The sequence below is a fragment of the Sphaerodactylus townsendi genome, linkage group LG02, assembly GCF_021028975.2.
Source record: "Sphaerodactylus townsendi isolate TG3544 linkage group LG02, MPM_Stown_v2.3, whole genome shotgun sequence".
NCBI classification, from domain to species: domain Eukaryota; kingdom Metazoa; phylum Chordata; class Lepidosauria; order Squamata; family Sphaerodactylidae; genus Sphaerodactylus; species Sphaerodactylus townsendi.
Genome location: NC_059426.1, coordinates 116583684 through 116602736, shown reverse-complemented (window position 1 = coordinate 116602736; position 19053 = coordinate 116583684). Strand labels below are relative to the sequence as shown.

The window sequence follows — 19053 nt, the reverse complement described above, 5'->3', positions numbered from 1 at the left end:
ACACCTGAGAGTGTTCTCAAAGAAACAGTTATGGCCCTCTTCCCTCATTAACTTCAAATAGATCTCTTTCATACAAAGGCACATCAGCACAGCCCAGGGGTATTTCCCCCCACAGTACAATGGCATACTACTGTAGAATATTGTTATCAAAACTGAATCATATCGGTAGATCCATTCATACGGCTTTTCTCACCTGCACGTTAACTAGCTAGAAGGAAATGTGACAATAAGTTGGGAAAGAACCTCCTACTGGCCCGCCCACACAATCTTTCATGTATACACCAAAGCAACATGGCCTCCAGGCCTCTGCAGTTATTATTAATGGGGGCTAAAGGTTACCTTCTACAGAGGCTTAAACACTTATAATACATATCCTTCCAGGTACATTATTATACCACCTTTCAGTCCAGTTCAGGGTCCCCAAGGCACCAAACAATCCAAACTTTAAAAAAATTAAAATACACATATCTCAAACAATATAAACTATTCAACAAAACACTATCACATAGCCAGATACACATGAACAAGGAGCGTCAATGACGGGGACTGTAACAAGACAGAAAAGTGTGCACCCACTGATGAAAAGGCAGTAATAGAAGGAAGGTAGAAGGTTTCGCAGACACCCATCACAGGGAACCATCCTCAGTTAACTGTGAGGAATCACCAAGGACACGGATGGTAAACTCACTGTTCAAAGACTAGTAAAGTGAACTTCATCACAGCACACATAGAACGGTGGATATGAGGATCTCTTACCGACTGCCATTGAGGTTCTGGTTGAACTTGGGTGTGTAGCTTTCTTCTTGTTCATCATCTTCCTCCTCTGTTGGGAACCCATATTGTGGTTCAAAGTATGGGTTATCATACTCTCTTTTTTTCACCACTCCATCTACAGTACTCAAGCTGATTGTAGGACTCTCACTCTCTCGACAATCTAAATTGATCTTGGGAAAGTTTGGTTGCAAGGGCAAGCCAGAAAGGTGATTTGAAAATCCAGCTACCATCTTCTCCTCCATATCTACTGATTCAGAAGGTTCCTGTAAAACAATTAATTTGTTTACAAATAAATATTTTAATAACAACTGAGGAAGCGCTCAAAGGGGCCCTGATATTTTAACATAATTTGTTCTGATTACTTTAAACACCACCTCTTTGCTAAATAGAGCTTGGACATCTTTAGTTACGCTTTCAAAATCACTTTTCCAAATTTTTGTCCTTGCACCTACAATTTCACAGATTTACTCCTATTATGAGTCCAGTCCAAAATTAACTTTGCTAGTATTATAGACCATCTTTTTAAATTGTTGTGACAATGCCTCAAATAGTAGTTTTTCTTATATCCCTCTGTGGCCTTCAATTACTAAGGAGCAACTCATCGTCTTATGATCAGTGAACCAAAACAGACCGGGGGAAAAATATCCTTCAGCAAAGAAAAACCAAATAATCAAGAAGCCTATTAACGAAATAAATAATGGATTACATAAGTTGAATTAACAAAGTTTTAATGCATCACAAATAATACAGAAATGTTGTATTTTGTATTCTGAATAATTTTATCACATGGTGTGTATTTTAAAAATTTTAAGAGACTAAAAAACAAATAAAAAGAACAAGTATGGTGGAATTAAGCAATGTCCAAAAACAAAAACCTACGACACCAATGACTACCAAAACCTTATCATTACACAAAGATAGTATATTTAACACAAAGTCAGAAGACAAAACAGATAAGGTGTGCACACATAAAGACCAAATGCATATATACACAAATAGTAAGCAATATAGAAGGAGACCATGTCAACAGCGTGCTGAAGATGGGGAATTCACAAAAAATGCCTAGCCCTTGAAACATTTGGAATCCTGTAACAGCCCATTGTAATGATTTGTCTAGAGCCAAATATTTCCACTATGGCCAGGCTATAAAATTTGTGTCACAGATGAAGCAGTCCAGCCACTGAGAAACAGGAGAAGATCCAAAAATCCCCATCTAGACTGATTATTTTGAAGAAATTATAACATTTACTTTCTCGGAGGACTTTAGTACTTACCTGTGCTTGAGGCTGCTGTCCCAGGACTTACCTTAGTCTTTCATTCTTGTTTGCTGCTTCTCTTCAGCATTCTCTTGACATGTGGTTGTTTATCTTCTTGTATATTGCTCACTGTTTGTATATATATGCATTTGGTCTTTATATATGCACAACTTATCTTTTTCTGTCTTGGGACCTTGCATTAAATACATTATCTTTGTGTAACTATGAGGTTTGGTTATCATTGGTGTGGTAGGTTTTCATTTTAAAAATTTGTACCACTAAGGAAGCCCCTGTGGCCAAAACACATTTGATTTTAATGGATTTTAAAATTATTTGTAATGCATTAAATCTTTATTAATTTACCATATGCAACCCATTATTATTTATTCTGTCATTAGGCCAAATGACCAGTGAACAACATGCCAGTCTTTTCTAACCCAAAGGTTCAATGATCAGGCAGCCTATAAAGCTTCACATTTCTGACTGATCATAGGCTGATGAGCATCTTATCTGAACAAACAATTTTACAAACAGACCTGACCAGTAATGAATGCCAAACTTGTTGGCAACCTTATTCTCATCTCCTACTCATCTTAAACTTATAGCTCCTCTAGGACTTAACTCCTGAGGTCTGAACTAGTCTTGTGCACTAGCCTCATTACACACATGATTCATCCCATGGATGACGGTGCTGGGACTACTACTGGCTGTAGTGCTTGAACTTGAACGAGGCTGGTTGTTGTCTTGAGAATTCTCACTGTCTGGGGCTTGTTCATCCATATCCCCAGAATACTCTTGGAAGTCATCAAATTCCACTTCACTTGCATCACCCAAAGCTGCATGAGTTAGTGGATCCACATCTGTAAATACAGCACATTGTTAGAGAATACATTAATTAGTTCACAAGGCCCATGGTATTTTATGATATGCAAATTCATCAGATTTGTATGTCATTTAACAAAGCGGTTTAATTAGAAACAGTCACTGGGAGATGGTGTGTGTCACTACAACACATAAGAAACCTCAACAAAGCTAAAGATGAAGAACCAGATTCTAAGCAGAACCAGGTTCTCAGTGACAGATGTGAAGCTATGGGATGAGGGACTGAGGTGGGGAACTGAAATATACGCAATGCTTTTTTGGCAGTGGAAAGTGCCATCAAGTCACTGCTGGTTTATGACAATCTTGTAGAGTTTTCAAGACAAGAAACTTCAGAGGTGGTTTGCCATTGCCTGCCTCTGTGTGGACTGAGTGAGTTCTAAGGGAACTGTGACTGACCCAAGGTCACCAAGCAGGCTTCATGCGGAGGAGTGGGGAAGCGAACTTGTTTTCCAGATTAGAGTCTGCCACTCTTAACCAGTAAACCATATTGACTCTCAAAATGTTATGTTGTAACCCGCCCTGCGGGGATCGAACAGGATAGAAGTCAAACAAAATATATAAATAAAATGTTTTCTTTAAATCAAGCCTAAAATAGTTTTACTGCTTTTACTGCACCAAATGCATAATTTATAACTCATTATATAAAACTGAACTATTTGGCATATTCATGACATTTAAATGATACCTCAGTCATCTACAATCAAAGCTGCAAATACACACAATAATAAAAAAGAGCAGCAAACTGCCTAGACTACCTTAGCATATGTATCTTAGCTTTTGCCTTCTGAGAAAAAGTATGAAAGCACACAAATTTTGAAGTTAAGAAAAGCAAATATAATCTGACTTTTGATAGAAAAAGTCTCATACATTCATAATATAGAGGCATACTGACGTACAAAGTTAAACTTCATTACAACTTCTTTTCTATTTTTTCCCTGACCTTCATATTTCTAGGTAGTGGTAGTTGCTAGTGAAGCAGGAAAGAAAGTTTACATTTCAATGACATCAGGCTGGATATAGCAGTAAATATTTTTGCTGGATGGTATGAGCTATTACAACTAGAGCAAAATGCAGCATGCTTTTCTAAGGACAACATCCCATTCCCATTCAGTTTCAACAGCTTAAAGGCATTCACTTCTACAATCTCAAATCAAACTGAAGCATATTTGTAGGCCTAACAAAATTGTTACTCACTTGGAGTGTCACCATTTATGTCACATTTCATCATTTCACTAACAAAGTCACCAAGGGATGAGTATGAAGAGCTGGAATCATCATAGTCCACACTGTCGCTGCCACTATTGCAAAGAGGAAAATATGAAGGAAGATTTAGAAGCAATAGAAAAGCAATGCAATAACTACACCAGATGAAATAATGTGGACCATATGTCAGCAACCATGGAGAAGCTCTCTGAGGGCCAAGTCACACATTACAAAGACCTCATGTCCACCACAGGGTTGATTAAACAAAGTTGCACTTACCTATAACTGTTATTCATCAAGTGTTTCCTGTGCAGACATGCATGATACATTGCAGACGCAGTTCAGCCATGGAGAACTGGCAAGAAGGCTTCAAGAAGCTTCAGAGTGTTTGAAGCACTCTCTCCCTGCCCATCTGGAGCTGAGCGCAAACTGGTTTCCCACCCAAATGGTCATATGCTGGAGGCAGGGAGACTGCTCCTTCCTCAGCTCTCCCTTCATTGCTGTGGAAGAGCATCAGGAAGGCAAAAATGGCAGCCCACAGTGGAGAAAGGATGGGAGTGGTATGTGCCTGTACAGAAGACATTCAATGAACAACAGTTACAATTAAGTGCAACTTTGTTTTCATTGTGTCTTCAGTACAGTCCCACATGAGAGAATAGCAAACTCACTTATGATAGAGGAGGGTGTGGGCTTGTCGACAAAATAATAACTGTAAACTACTCTCCCGATAGCAGTATTTCTCCTGGAATCAACATAGATTGAATGATGCCAGAGAAACATGGACAGAGCAGACCAGGTCACTGCTTTACAGATGTCATGGAGGTTGACCCTGGCAAGAAAAGCAGATGAAGAGCCTTGGGCCCTGATGGAATGAGCCCTAGCTGGAAATGGACAATGTAACAACGCTACTATATGCTAGTTTAATGGCAGAAACTACCCATCTAAAAACTGCCTGGGAAGAGGCAGCTTTGCCCTAGATAGAACCTTTTAACGCAAGCAAGTAAATGCTTGCCTTTTCAAAAAGAATTTGTATGGAGTGCCCTCCATGCCCTTTGGACATCAAATGTATGAAGCGATTGTTTACCTGGGAACTAAGGAACTGGAAGGAATACACTGTAATATTTTGGGACCTATGGAACTCTGAAACTACTTTTGGTCTAAATTCTAAGCTAGGGCACAAGACCAAAATCAGGATGGGACCTGGTGGATAGAGATCCACCCAGAGAGCTACCAACTCTCCTGGCTGAGATGTCAAGAACCAGAAGACAACAATGACAAGTCACACATTTCCAGTGGTTCAAAAGATTTATGTATAATTTGAGATAAGACTAAAACAGGAAGAGCTTTGTTGGGCCTCTCAAAAATCTTTTGGAGTCAACCACTGAAAAAGCAGAGCAAGGGCCAAATGGAACATGGCATGCAGCAACTGCAGAAAGGTGAACTTTGATAGAAGAAGTGGCCAAACCAGTATCTTTTAAATATCATAAATATGAAAATGTCAAAGGACAGGTATCAGGGCATGAAGCCTGGGATTGCGCCCAATGGACAAAACGGATCAGGAATTCACGTCCAAGAAACATTTGAGCCTAAATAAAATTGGGGTGATGGTGATTAGGAAGAAGTCTCCCCTCTGCACTATTTTCCCAACCAGAACTGGTTCTGGGGAATTACATACATGCATAGGCCTCCATAGGCATCAAAGTATAATCTAATATAATAATAAAAAGGAGAAACAATTGATTGACATTAAAAACTAATATACTGTTCTCTATTTCTTCTATTCTCTCTTCTTTTGCTTTCTCTTTTTTCTTAGATAAGTTGAGTTTTTATTTAGCTAAATATTCAGTAGTTATGTGAGAAGGTTGTTACAAAGGTTAGTATACTTTTTTGTAAATTGTTAGTGAATAGAATAAATGTGTTGAAAGATAATGAAATGTCAGTATATAAAACCTGGAGAAGTTATCATTGAATATATATAGTATGGTTTTTCTATTTTCTTTTTTATTTCTTTACATAATTAATACGATATGTTCTTTTCGTATTGTATTGATCTTTTATATACATATAATAAAGATACTTTTTAAAAAATAAAAATATAAAACAGAATACAAAATAAACTTACAGAAATGCATATGTTATAGATTTTACAATACCAAAAATTTGCACTTATTCCTAAGAGTGTGAAGGTTTATAGTGCCCCGTAGGAAACTGGCTACCCTCTCACACAAATCTGCAGAAGGGCTATTTAATAAGAAGGATGTCAAAACTGCAACAGAAGATTCACAAATGACATTAAGGACCACCCACATAACAAAATCCTCCCCACTAACCTATCATCAGTAGGATCAGAATCTGTTTCTCTCTCTATTGGGACACTCAGTGCTTCAGCTAGTTGAGAATTGCTATCATAGACACGATAATGGATTGGCTGTAGTTGGTGAGCATACCACTTTGGTTTATCACCAATCAGAGCAGGGTCAAACATATCTGGAAAAAAACAGAAATAAGAAAGTTAAATTAACTTTATTTGCTTTACACATAAATACACATGAAGCTGCCTTATACTGAATCAGGCCACTGATCCATCAAGGTCATTATTATTTACTCAGATTGGCTGCAGCATTCCAGGGTCTCAGGGACAGGTCTTTTACATCACCTACCACCTTGTCCTTTTAAATGGAGATGCTGGTGACTGAACCTAGGACCTTCATCATATATAGCAGAAGCTCTACTTCTGAGACACAATTCTTAAGAAACCTTGATCAAAATAGGAGCCCCATTTCACTGAAAAGGCAGATAAAACATAAGAATCCACTCAGAATCCACTGAGAAGATGTTTTAGGGCAAGGACCCCCAATCTTTTTGAGTCTGCAAGCACCTTTTGAATTTTGACAAACACAAAATGGCTACTGCAGCAGGTGGAGCCAGTCACAAAATGGCAGCTGCAGTATTTAAAAAAAATCTGAACAGCTAATCAAATCTCCAATGGCCAATCAGAAGCCTTGCTGGGAAAAAGGCCGATCCGACTCTGTACGTTTCCTGAAAACATTTGGTGGGCACCAGCAAGGTGCCAATGAAAGCCATGGCGCTCAAGGGCTCCATGCTTTTTAAAGATATGTTATTGCACATAGAAGTCCCCCACAGAACAGACAAATTTGGGAAATGAATGGGCAGTCACTTTCCTAGAACTGCTTTGGTATTAGAAGCTAAAACAATAGTCAAGTCCAATGCAAGACACAAGATCAGGACTTACTGTTGTGGATTCTTTGAAAAGCATAATTCGTTGGGTTGAGTGACCATTCTCCAAAGTATTCCACTGCCTGAGTCTTGGACAATTTATCCGCAAAAGGTGTCTGCTTTGGTCGTGAGGCCAGGAAGGAATTAGCCTGAAAGGCAACCACTGGACGGGGGAAGAGGCGAAGTGTGCGGGTATGCATCTGGAATCCTTGTAAAACGTTTGGAGAATTGAAGAATCTTACCATGGCAACCCTAAAAAAGGAAGTGTAATATCTCAAGCACCAGTGAAGTACAGAGCATTTATATCATTTTAAAAAAAACGCTATCTTAAATTGAAAATAATATTTACTGTTTACCACAAGAAAGAATGTATTTGGAGAGCTGGCCAAAGGAAATTGCTCAGACTTACCTAGTGGCCACATCCACTGAATCGACATCATTGCCATAAATCAGGGGGTTGAACTCTGTAGAAGGTGTGGATTGCAGATCATTCTGAGGTCTTCCCATAAGTAGTGGGATCTCCTGGCTTTCATGAAACTTCTCTAAGTTGAGAATGGGTTGGGTATTCAAACTCATACTGGCCAAAGCCTGAAAAGCAACAAGTCAGATGAATAATAAACAAGAATGCCAATGACCCCAATGCCTCATGAACCACCACAAGCAAAGTTCCAGATTCTAGTGCCCTGGAATCAACTGACATCTTTTTTAGCTCTCAAATGCAAACAAAAATCAACACGAATCAAGCCTTCCATATTACAAGAATCAACTTAGTATGCTCTTGGCCTTGATTTCATAGACTATTCCATCATTCTTCACAGGTGGGTCAAGGAAAAGGTGCACAGACTGTTGTAAATGTATTTTTCAGAAAAGAAATATGCAACCTGGGGATATTCACAAGATCATTTAATGAGGATCAGAAACACCTCGGCATTCTTTGACCACCTTAATATATTTAGTATGTTTTTATTCCTCTTGTCTCCCTGACAGGGACCCAATGCAGCTCAAACAATAATCTTTTAATAGCAATTTTTAAAAAGACAAAAAAATGTCAAGAAAGCACGCTATCAACCAGATTAATTGATTTAGATAAGACTATGATCTATGAGGTAAGAGCCAAGGGCCAAGACCTCTTAGACTACTGACCTTCAGCTCAAACCTTGGACATGTCCAGGCTAAATACCTGCAGCAATAGTGGCAGAAACACAGGTCTAGATATTTCAAGCTGGCAACCATACTCCCCAGTTCCTGCACCTGCTGGACATTTAAGTCAGAATTCAAAGAGCTCTGAAGCAAACAAGAGTTTCCCTATGTGTACAACAAGACTCTTCTAATTTCTTTCATTTGCAGTTTCCCATACCTGAGGGTGAGGCTGACAAACACAGTAAGCTGCTTCAGAGCAAGGAGCCTCAGAACCATAGTTACCTGAGTGGAGCTTTTAATATGCTCCTCTGGGCTGCAATCTAAAGTCCAATTGATGCCAGTCCATTTTAAGTATTGTTCAAGATGCAGGACAACTCAAGCATTATAAGGGCTGAGAGGTTTCTCTTAGCAACAGATGAAAAACATAATTGACAGTGGAACTGATCTCCTTGTTATTCTGCTTTTCTAGATCACGGAATAGGTGTCTGGGTGTGCCACTGAGGTAGGTTGTACAAGGCTGCAGCCAAAAACAACCAGACCACAACAAAGTTACTTATCTGCAGCAACTGAAGGTGACACCACTTGCCACCCACCTTTCACAAGGTTGCTATCACCATGGGGAGGCCAGTTCAATCCCTCTGTCCTACCTTTCATATCTAGTACTTTGAGAACTATTTTTTGAACAGTAGGGTCCTAAGCAGAGTTACACTGACCTCAATTTAAAAGGTGCAACTGTTTATGGGTTACACTGTTTATGAGTTACAGAGTTACACTGACTTCAGTTTAAAAGGTGAAACTGTTTATGCTTGCACTGAAAGTAAAACAACAGGAGCGGGTCAATGCGCTCTATCAGAGCAGAGAAGTTCAGATTCTTGTGGAGGGGACCATTTTCAACAGTTACATCTCCATCAACTTTATCACTTTCAGCATCTATACAGTAAAGATGGCACTTTCAGGAACATAACATCCCCCAGCCAGCAAATTTCTCCCCAAACCTGCACTTAAGGTCTAAAACTATAACTTCTACATGTCATGTTCAATCTGTCCGAAATACATCTTATCCTTAGCTTTGTGTATACTTAAAGAGTTGCAGCCCACCCCAAAACTTTTTCTGGTCTCCCCTATCAACAGTTTCTCTCACAGCTGTCTTCCTCTAAACTACCCTCCTCCAAAAACCAATAGATAAAAACAGATTTTAAAAAATAATCCAATGGAAACTTGAGAGGGAAGAAAGTAAAATAAAGACACCTTTTTGTCAGGCGTGAGCAGCTGTTTCTGAGTGATTGCAGTCATGCTAACCAGACACTGGAGGCAAGATGGAAGATCACATGACAACATCAGTGGATAGAGCCAAGACGAACACATGACCACAGAGAGACAGATGGAGAAAAAAACGATTACTACTAAATACCACAGATGAGAAAGAAAATAAAAAGGGACCATAAATAGACACAGTTCTTGAGGGAGGCCAGACTGCTTCACCCCCACACATCTGTTCTCATCCACTTTTAAAGTTCTAAAAAGTATGCAAGTATTAGCTGGTAATATGCAGATATCTCCAATGATGCATTAAACCTAAAGTTATAACTGCTCTGAATGTGCAGTGAAGAGCTCATTCATATTTTATGTAATTATCTGTGCATTTATCCATAATCCTCTTGCCACGATGTTACTACTGCTACCCTCACCACCACCCCTACAACTTCAGCTATCTTCCCCATTTCCTCCTCCCTTACTTTCTAGGAAATAAGATTTCATGGTTTACACTACTGAATGGAAGGGAAAAAAGACACCATGTTGACTAGTTCTGTTTCCAGTCTCCAAATGTGTGGGAGTTTTACTGAATAGCCCCTTAAACTGTGGAGAGAAAAGCAAACCAAGTCTGAAAGGGGAGCTGTAGATCCTACTGTAAGGTCAATGGCTGTTTACTGTACATGTATATAAAAGGGAATTAATAAAACATTAAATATAGAGTTCTGTGAGGACAGAAACAGCAGTTATTGTGTGGTTATTATAACACTTTACCTTTGAATACTGCATGCAGCATGCAAGGAGAAGGAGCAGAAGGAGAGAAGTAGAAAACAGAAATAGAGACATAAAACCTAATTTTGACAGGCTCAGCCAACTGAACTCAAAAACAATAAAACTTAATAATGATCACACAGAGAGAAATGTGGACTGCATAGGTAGCAACATGAAAATGAAAAAAAGTGATGGTCAAAAAAGGCAAACCGGTGAAGAGACAATCCAAAAAACTCTGAGGACAGTAAACAGAAAGGGATTTCACACAGATTTTAGAAATAAGGGTTAATTCAGATGATAATTTTGATCTGATGGAAACACGTTTTCTGTGGTAACCAATAATGCCAATTTTCTGACATGTCTCATATCAAGATTGAGGCTTATCACATCTGAAACTATTTCAAAATATGGAAGGAAGTAGTAAACTATAATCCAACACTGTCTGAAGTACGCACTCACAACTGGTTATGATGCAAAAAACCAACAACCCCCAACAAACCAGCAACTGTCAGAAATTTCAGTACTTCATATCAGATTCCAAACTGCAGTAAGAGGTTTAAATGCAGTGTCTCCATGTATTCAAAATGCCCACGGATGGTCTATATTTACTAAGTGTGCTCCTAAATTTCCAAGGGACTGCCTTTGTACACTAAATGTGTGAATTACCGCAAAGTAATTAGTCAACAAAATTGTTTTAATATTGTCTGCCCACACATAGCTATATCAATTGGCTGTAAACCATGAGCTACTTGAAAGAAATGTTTTCTTTAAAAAGCAAACAAACCTCAAAACAACTGTTTATTGTCACAGCTGATCAGGCAAGCGGCTATTTACAAGTCTGATTCAATGCCCTCCTCAACTTTCTGCTCTCTGAACTCCTCAGTTCACATATATCCAAGAACGGACAATGTAAAAAGTATCTGAATTAATAAAAATTACTTTAATTTTATTTAATTTATTATTATTTATTTAAAACTCCACTTGCACAAACCAAGCTGATGGAAAATAAGTGAACAGTAAAAATAATTGGAGCACTTCTAGATTGTGTCAGTTACGAGAAACATCTAAGAACTAAGGAGAGGACATTTGACATCTTCATTCTCTCAATACTTTCATTGGTCACCAAATCTCATGTTTATTTGTCTTAATCTTCTCTTGTAAACTTGAGAAGGCATGTTATCTGGTGAAAAAATGCATATGAATGTTTTAAATAAACAAAACTAAAAAGAAGAGATGCAATCAAAGAAATAGTAGCACGTACACATTTCATAAAATGAACTTATTTCTTAACTTTTCCAAAATATTAGGAGTCCAGGCAAAATATAAGTTCATATTCACACCTTCAACTATGGTTCATTCTGCTTCATCAAACATTCTTCCAAAGCAGCCTTTCTGGGAAACTGTTGTTCATGCAGGGCTAAAATCTGTGGTAGTTTGGGGGGACTAAGACAACCCTTTGATGCCAGATATGCCCTACAGGTCTGAGTATATACTATTATTTAGTTACCTGCTGAACACAATAACAGAGATCAAAACCATGTGACAAGAGGAAGCTTTCATGCAGGACATAGCGCCAGAAGAGAATAACCTGCTATTGCCAATAGCCTGAAATAAGTTAACCATGCTTCTTAACACTGAGATGCTCTCTTCAGATATTGATGCAATCATATCTGTACATTCCATTAACTAACAAACAAGCTCTAAAACTCCTCTCTGGGACACCTACCAAAATCCTCACTTACCTGCTTCAAGTGCTTTTTCAATTCTGAAGCTTCTGGCTCTGGTAAAACAGGCAACAATTCTGCATTTGTGGGTGCAATCACCTGAAATTGAATTTTTAAAATAAGACTGCCTTATTTTGTGGAAACAAGCTAGAATCCCACTTACTTCATCTAATTTTCTTTCCCATTGCCTGCAGATTATTACATTGAATTTAAATTGAATTTTAAAGCAGGTGATTTTTGGAACAATCCTAAGCAGGTGTACTCAGACCCATTTCATTCAATGAGTCTTACTCCCAGGAAAATATTCTTAGGATTGCAGTTTTTGTTTTCTAACATGTTACCCATTAATTAAAATGTGACCTGATTAACTCATCGTAGTTCTAACTGTTTTTGGAAAAACATTACTCCCTTAGAAAGAAGAAAAAGAGAGATGAAGACTCCTTCTATTAGCCTACTTATCTATCACCTGACCCCTCTCCTCTCAGACTCCATGGGGGCCAGTCACCTATAGGAGTAGAGAAAGAGAGAGCATGGCCTCTTTCACTGAAAGGCAATTGAGACAAACAGTTGTATATTGCTTCTGTAACCTTGTTAAATTTTAATAAAGGGGATTAATTTCATTACAGTTACAAGCTGTCTCACAATGTTTTAAAATTCAAACTACAGGATCATAAAGGAAAGAAAGAACATGTTTCCCAAGAACCAATCATTGATCAAATTTCACTTTGTCAAACATCAAATCAGAAAGTTTGAATACACCCAAGGTTCTATACTCAAAATAATACAGTAAATAATATTTGTAGAATTCTGTCTGTTTTGTTAATGTTTTCTTAGAACTTAAGAAACATTTTTGTTATTTTCTTCTGTTTTAGTTCTTCTCCAGTTTTGATGTTTGCACAGATTAAATGGTCACAGGTCACAGATTAAATGGTCACAGACCAAGAACCCAATCTTCTGCACAGTCAGGCCTACCCAAAAACAGGAAGCTTGAACACACCTAAATGCACACAGACTGCCAGTGTCTCAGAAGCCAAAACCAGTATATATGCATCTCCATATACAAAAACCATTTGCTCAAAGTTTAGCTTATAAGTATGCTGCCTGCAACTGGAATCTTAACTGCTCAGTCTTTGAAAAAGGAAACACTCTCAGATATGCATGAGAGGCAAAGGAATATATGGTACACGCTAATTAAGCTACAGCAATGTCAAAAAATTTGGATTCAGCTCGATTCGGCTACAAAATTCAATAAGGCCAAATTAGCCAAATCCCCAATTCAGTATACTCGAATTGATTTGAGCATACCAAAAAACTCGGGCTCGTTAGCATTTTTTGGCATTTTAAGTGTTTTTTCCAGCCTGCAGGGGGCGCATTAGAGCCAGTTCAAAGCAGAGAATCTGGGGGGAAAATGTTAACCTAACGGCACCAAAAGTTCACGGTATATTCAGGAGCCTCTCCTGAGGACACCACCCAGGTTTCGTGAGTTTGGTTCAGGTGGTCCAAAGTGCCCCATTCCCCATTGTTTTCAATGGGAGCTAATAGGAGATGGGGACTACCCCTCTAAACCAAACTTCACAAAACCTACATGGTATCATGAGGAGAATCTCCTGAAGATACCCTGAAATCTTGGTGCAGCTAGGTTAAAAAAATTTCCCCAGATTCTCTGCTCTGAGCTGGCTCTATTGCAGCCAATGGGGAATTTCTGGGTGTGTAAGCAGTATGCACATTTTTCACGGTAGAGGCATAAAACTTTCAGGGTGGCTGCTACCCCCTGAAGCAAAGTTTCTCTGCCTGTCTCACTCTTTCCCCCACTAGTGATTTTCTGCCTATCTCTCTCTCTCTTTCCCCACCAGCGATCCTCTGCCTGTCTCTCTCTCTCTTTCCCCACCCCGTGATCCTCTGCCTGTTTCTCTCCCTTTCCCCACCCCACGATTCTCTGCCTGTCTCTCTCTCTCTTTCGTTCCCCCACCAGCGTTGTCTCTCCCTGTCTCTCTTCGACATGCACAGGGTTCAGCAGCAAGTGTTTCTCTCCCTTCAGCATGGGGGCTTTTGTTCAAGCCAGGATTCTTTAAAGTTTAAAGATCCCTGGCATGAAGCTTCCTTTAATTCCCACCCCCACCCCCGAATCCACAGCCATACCCATTTTACCCTGTAAAGGGGGAAAAACCCTTTGAAACATTTAAAGCGAGCTCTTTAAATCCCTCATCAAATCCACACCAAACTCCGGGGGAAAACGCTGTTTAAAGGGACAGGAGCCCTTTAAACCCTCCTGAATTCATCTGAATGCCCAAATCATGATTCCAGTTCAGGCATTCAAATAGATTCGGATCCAGCTTGATTGAGGCCACTTGAATTCAGCCCGAATCCGAGCCGAATTGCCTGATTCGGGCATTTTGGCGATTTGGCCAAATTGCAGGAATGAAGTATTTGAGAAAAAATTAATGTTTCATCTCATTTTGTTCACAGAACAGTACTGAAATCAAACTTATAATGTATAACAAAAGATCATAGGATGTTTTAAGCAGAAGTTACACACCATTTTTACTATTCCTCTGCAATATATCCTCACTGGAATATGATTCTATTCATGGATTTATGGGCAGAATTATATAATTTTTAAAAGTTTAAACTTTTTAAGGTTACAGTCTTTTAAATATGAGTAACTTACCTTATTGGTGTCCAAATCAACAAGCCATACATCATCAGGCATTTTAAAGTCAAGTTTGTAAAGGAAGAAGCTGGCTGGAACTCCAATTATATAAGGGGTTGGGGCCAGAAGTAGCTGTGGTGAGTAGAAAGTATTAATTGACAAATAGAATTTGAATCCTTTATTTTATTTATTTATTTATTTTTTAAACTTTTATACCGCCCCATCCCCGGAGGGGATGTATTTGACCAAAAATACAATTACAGAAATCAGACCACTGAAGAGAGAACAATACTCACAGCACAATCAGGTTGTCACTACAAATCATCATATCTGTAGCACAATTAATTATTTGGAAACTAAGATGTTGCAGAATTATGAAAGAGGCAGACAGTAACACTGATCTACCGTTTGGACAGAATACTATTTCATACTCTATAGGGTAATAAGATACTCAGGAAATACATCTTTCATACTTTGAGATCAGTGGAAATAGCTGACAAAATCTAAAAGTATTTTCATAAACAGATAGAAAATTATTTACCAAAAAAATACTGATTGCTTTTCGTCAAAGATTGCATTATAAACAGGAAGAACCTAAGGCCCTGGAGAGTACAATTGCTCATGACTAGTATATAAGAGTGCCTCAGTAAATATCAGGCACAGAAAAGACATGTCTTTTGATAATCAGGAGAAGGGAAAAATGCAAATGTTTCCTTAAAGAGAATACTTAAGCAGAACCAAAGTAATATGCTTTATTTGAAGTGCTGGCATACCTGTTCTGCAGAAGCCATGCATGTAGGAAGAAGTGGAATCACTGGGAACATGTACTCCAGTGGGTAAATCATAGACACAAATGCCATCACAGACATGGAAAGTGCATTATAGTCCCGGGATTGTAGCACTACCTGCAACCAACAAAATCATATTAGTGTATTCAGAGCCTCTAACAACTTATCATGTAGTACTATCATGCTCTGACTTAATATGATCTACATTCCAATGCTAATAGAACATTCCTTAGGCCCATTTTGCATTAGCCCCTGAAAAGGTTTTGCAAATCTTTTCAAAACCCCATTTGTCCACATTCACCGCCTAAAAAATACTTCCTAATTGCCACTTTGTGGTCATTCCATTTTTTAAATTTCTTCTTAAATTCAATGCTACAAGGCTTCAAAGCCTCATGCTGCGATTCTCTAGGTGTTGTAGTCATGTAGCTACGTCAATATGACCCTCCCTTCCAGAAATTTTTAAAAACTGATGTAAATACAGTGTGAGATGGCCAGCAAAAGCTCAGAAAATGGCACTGAAGAGAAAATCCGGGGCCTGCAAAGTAGCATGGGAAACATTTTAAAGAGATCCAAACAGCTTCCACAGAAGAATCGCTTCCAGAAAATGGTTTTCAAAAAAAGTATTCCTTGGGAACAGCATGAAAATAAAACATTTTCAAGCAGGAAATAAAACATTTGGGGCTAAAAACTATGCAGAGCTCCATGGAGGAAACATTTTCTTTCCTGCCTCAAGGTATTTTATTTGGTTTGTGCAGAAAGGGCCTTACGATTTCAAATAGATATACATTTTCACTTAGAACCTTCAGGACCCTGAACTGCAGCAGACACACTTTAAGCCCTCACACAACCTTCTTTGCTAAGCTTCTGCTGAAATGTTTTAGAATGGACAATGCCACTCCAGAAGTCTGCCACTGAAATGCCTGCGGATTGACTGATCCAATTTCCTTTCTCACCTTGTGTTCCAAAAGAATGCAAGATAGCACCTGCAAACAAGCATCCACACCCAACAGCTCCAAGGGCAGGTGCAAAGGGAAATCCACCAGGGAGAAGCGGGAAGGGTCAGGAAGGGCAAAGGTCAAGGCAGGCTGCAATTCGTGTGGTAAGACTTCCACATCCACACGCTTCTGGCCAGCAACAGGAACTGGTGACCGAAGCAGTCTGTAAATCCAGGCCTCAATTTCACGCAAATCATGTAGCAATGCGCTGGATTTCTCCTCCACCAGAAGTGAGCCTGTGAAAATTCGCCACATAGTATCCCTGCACAAAAGCAACAAGATTAATTCAATTTACTGAGAATTCATCATAAATAGTCAAGTTACTAGAATCCTCATGTAAGAGACCAAAATATAGTGAATACACATAAAATGATGTCTGATGGACTGCTCTAGTCTTATTAATCAGATTAGGAGGTGGAATAGCAAGGATTCAATATCACCTGCTATAGGAATGGAGCAAAATTCTCGTACAGGAGAATTTACGATTCTTAAAATGCATGAATCACACTTAAGGCACTGCCCATGAATAAAAAAAGCAAAATTTGGGGCAAGAAAAGAAAACATGCATTTGGTCAGCCCTTAGAAATGCTGTTGGCCAAAATGATCAACAAATAGAAAGCAAGATAATTTATTTTATTACACTGAACCCTAAAAGCTCTGTACTTTAGCTTTTAATTTTTCATAAAACATGGGTAAAAAACTGCTTTCAATAATGTCTCTTTTCTCCTTGAAATGTCTTTTATATAACATAATATTTCCTAGAAGTTACTTGCAAAAGATATATATTTTAAAATATTCATTTGAACAGACCAATAAAAGAGCCAGTATACATGCTTGGATGACATTTGAAAAGCAATGGAAACTCCCCTTTCCTCCACATACAATTTAAACAATTTATACATTATTTTCACCCTGTATGAAATGGTACAGAACATCATTCATTTTGAAGTTAATAGCAAATCATATGAATTGTCATATGATGTTTGGTTTGATGTAAGAGGGAATCTTTGTCTAGGGACTTGTGGTAGAAGGATTTCTCCCTCCACATGCTCCTGGCCAGCAACTCTTTCTGGCCACAGCAGTGTTTTGAAAATATATTTGTTCTTTTATGCCACCAGAAGAAACTGAAATACCCAAACAAATCAGGGGCAGAGAATTCAAGAAGCAACATGTTCTATGAGACTGCTAGGGCTGCAAACCACGACATGGTGGCCAGACCTCTCCTGCTATTACAACTGATCTCCAGGCAAGAGAGATCAGTTCACCTGCAGCAAATGACCACTTTGGACGATGGACTCTGTGGTGTTATACCCCATTAAGGTCCCCCCTCCCCAAACTTTGTCCTCCTCAGGCTGCATCCAAAAATCTCCAGATAATTTCCAACTCGAAGCTAGCCACCCTGCAGACTGCATAGAACTAATGTCCAGGCATTGCTGTACTGTCACACAACAAAATTAAGACTGGATGGATAATCCTCAAGGATATTTAAAATGTAGTATTTTAACTATCAAACCACTGCTTTGCAGAGATGTGCTCATTGGCTAGCAACATCACTTGTGCACTTAACTCTGGTTTGTTTGCAAGGTTTGCCTGGCTTATTCTCTGGCCCTCTTCCTGTCCCCCTTCACAGATCGAGCAGAGACTGAAAAATTCAAGTTCAAAAAGCACTTAAAAAAACACCATACTACAGAACTGTGGTGGAATGATGCTATCACTAGAGAGAGAGCAGGAAATGCCATTCAAATTTGGCCAGTAGAATTCAAAAGGTCAGATTTACTTCATGGCAGGGAGGAGTTTTCCTGAGAAGGTGAACACAAAGACCAGCATCACACTATCATGGACTAAGCTAGCAGGAGGATCCTTCCACAAGGGGATCCCAACAGGACTGTAAGAATGTATTTGAATGTAACTGCATTTATGTTTATTTCTTTGATTTCTGTTTTCCAATAAATCTTTGAGAACTCAGCTGGCACTGGAGTTGTTTGGAGATGAAAAGAACCCAGTGTTGTTGAAGCAGGTTTGGCTAACCCCCAAACACGGCATTTGCAACATCGTGACAAGAACCAAGAAGCTTTTTACAAAGAGAACCAGTGAAATACTCTCATGTTCAGTTCTACAACTGAACGCTAACTTTTCAATACAAACTGCAATTCTTCTGTCATTATGTGTCTGTGCTTACAATATGAGAACAAAGAAGAGCCACCAGAGCCTGACAAGCTAGAACAAACCAATTCAAATAAAATGCAATATTAACTTCAGAACTACAAAGTCACTAGTACAAGGCAACCCAGTCACCTACTGACATTAGAGGTTGAGATGCAAACTTAAGAACCACTAGCAACAGACTACTTTCAAGTACAAAGAAGTCCATTAGTAATCCTG

General features: G+C 38.8%; 1 protein-coding gene across 50 annotated transcripts in view; it reads right to left on the bottom strand.

The window, feature by feature from the left end:
* Positions 1-19053, bottom strand: part of MADD (MAP kinase activating death domain) — a 97494-nt gene that overhangs the window by 61523 nt on the left and 16918 nt on the right. For 24 of the 50 annotated variants that reach the window (XM_048483847.1, XM_048483878.1, XM_048483889.1 and 21 more), the window contains exons 4-15: positions 16630-16933; positions 15662-15793; positions 14907-15020; positions 12257-12337; positions 10518-10526; positions 9741-9797; positions 7762-7940; positions 7369-7604; positions 6446-6602; positions 4107-4210; positions 2697-2890; positions 757-1037 (exon numbers count right to left, since the gene is read on the bottom strand). In XM_048483847.1, coding sequence (XP_048339804.1) covers positions 757-1037; positions 2697-2890; positions 4107-4210; positions 6446-6602; positions 7369-7604; positions 7762-7940; positions 9741-9797; positions 10518-10526; positions 12257-12337; positions 14907-15020; positions 15662-15793; positions 16630-16933 — 1848 coding nt within the window. The remainder of the gene's footprint in view (positions 1-756; positions 1038-2696; positions 2891-4106; positions 4211-6445; positions 6603-7368; positions 7605-7761; positions 7941-9740; positions 9798-10517; positions 10527-12256; positions 12338-14906; positions 15021-15661; positions 15794-16629; positions 16934-19053) is intronic. The other 26 variants (XM_048483867.1, XM_048483887.1, XM_048483900.1 and 23 more) reach the window with 3 other exon arrangements.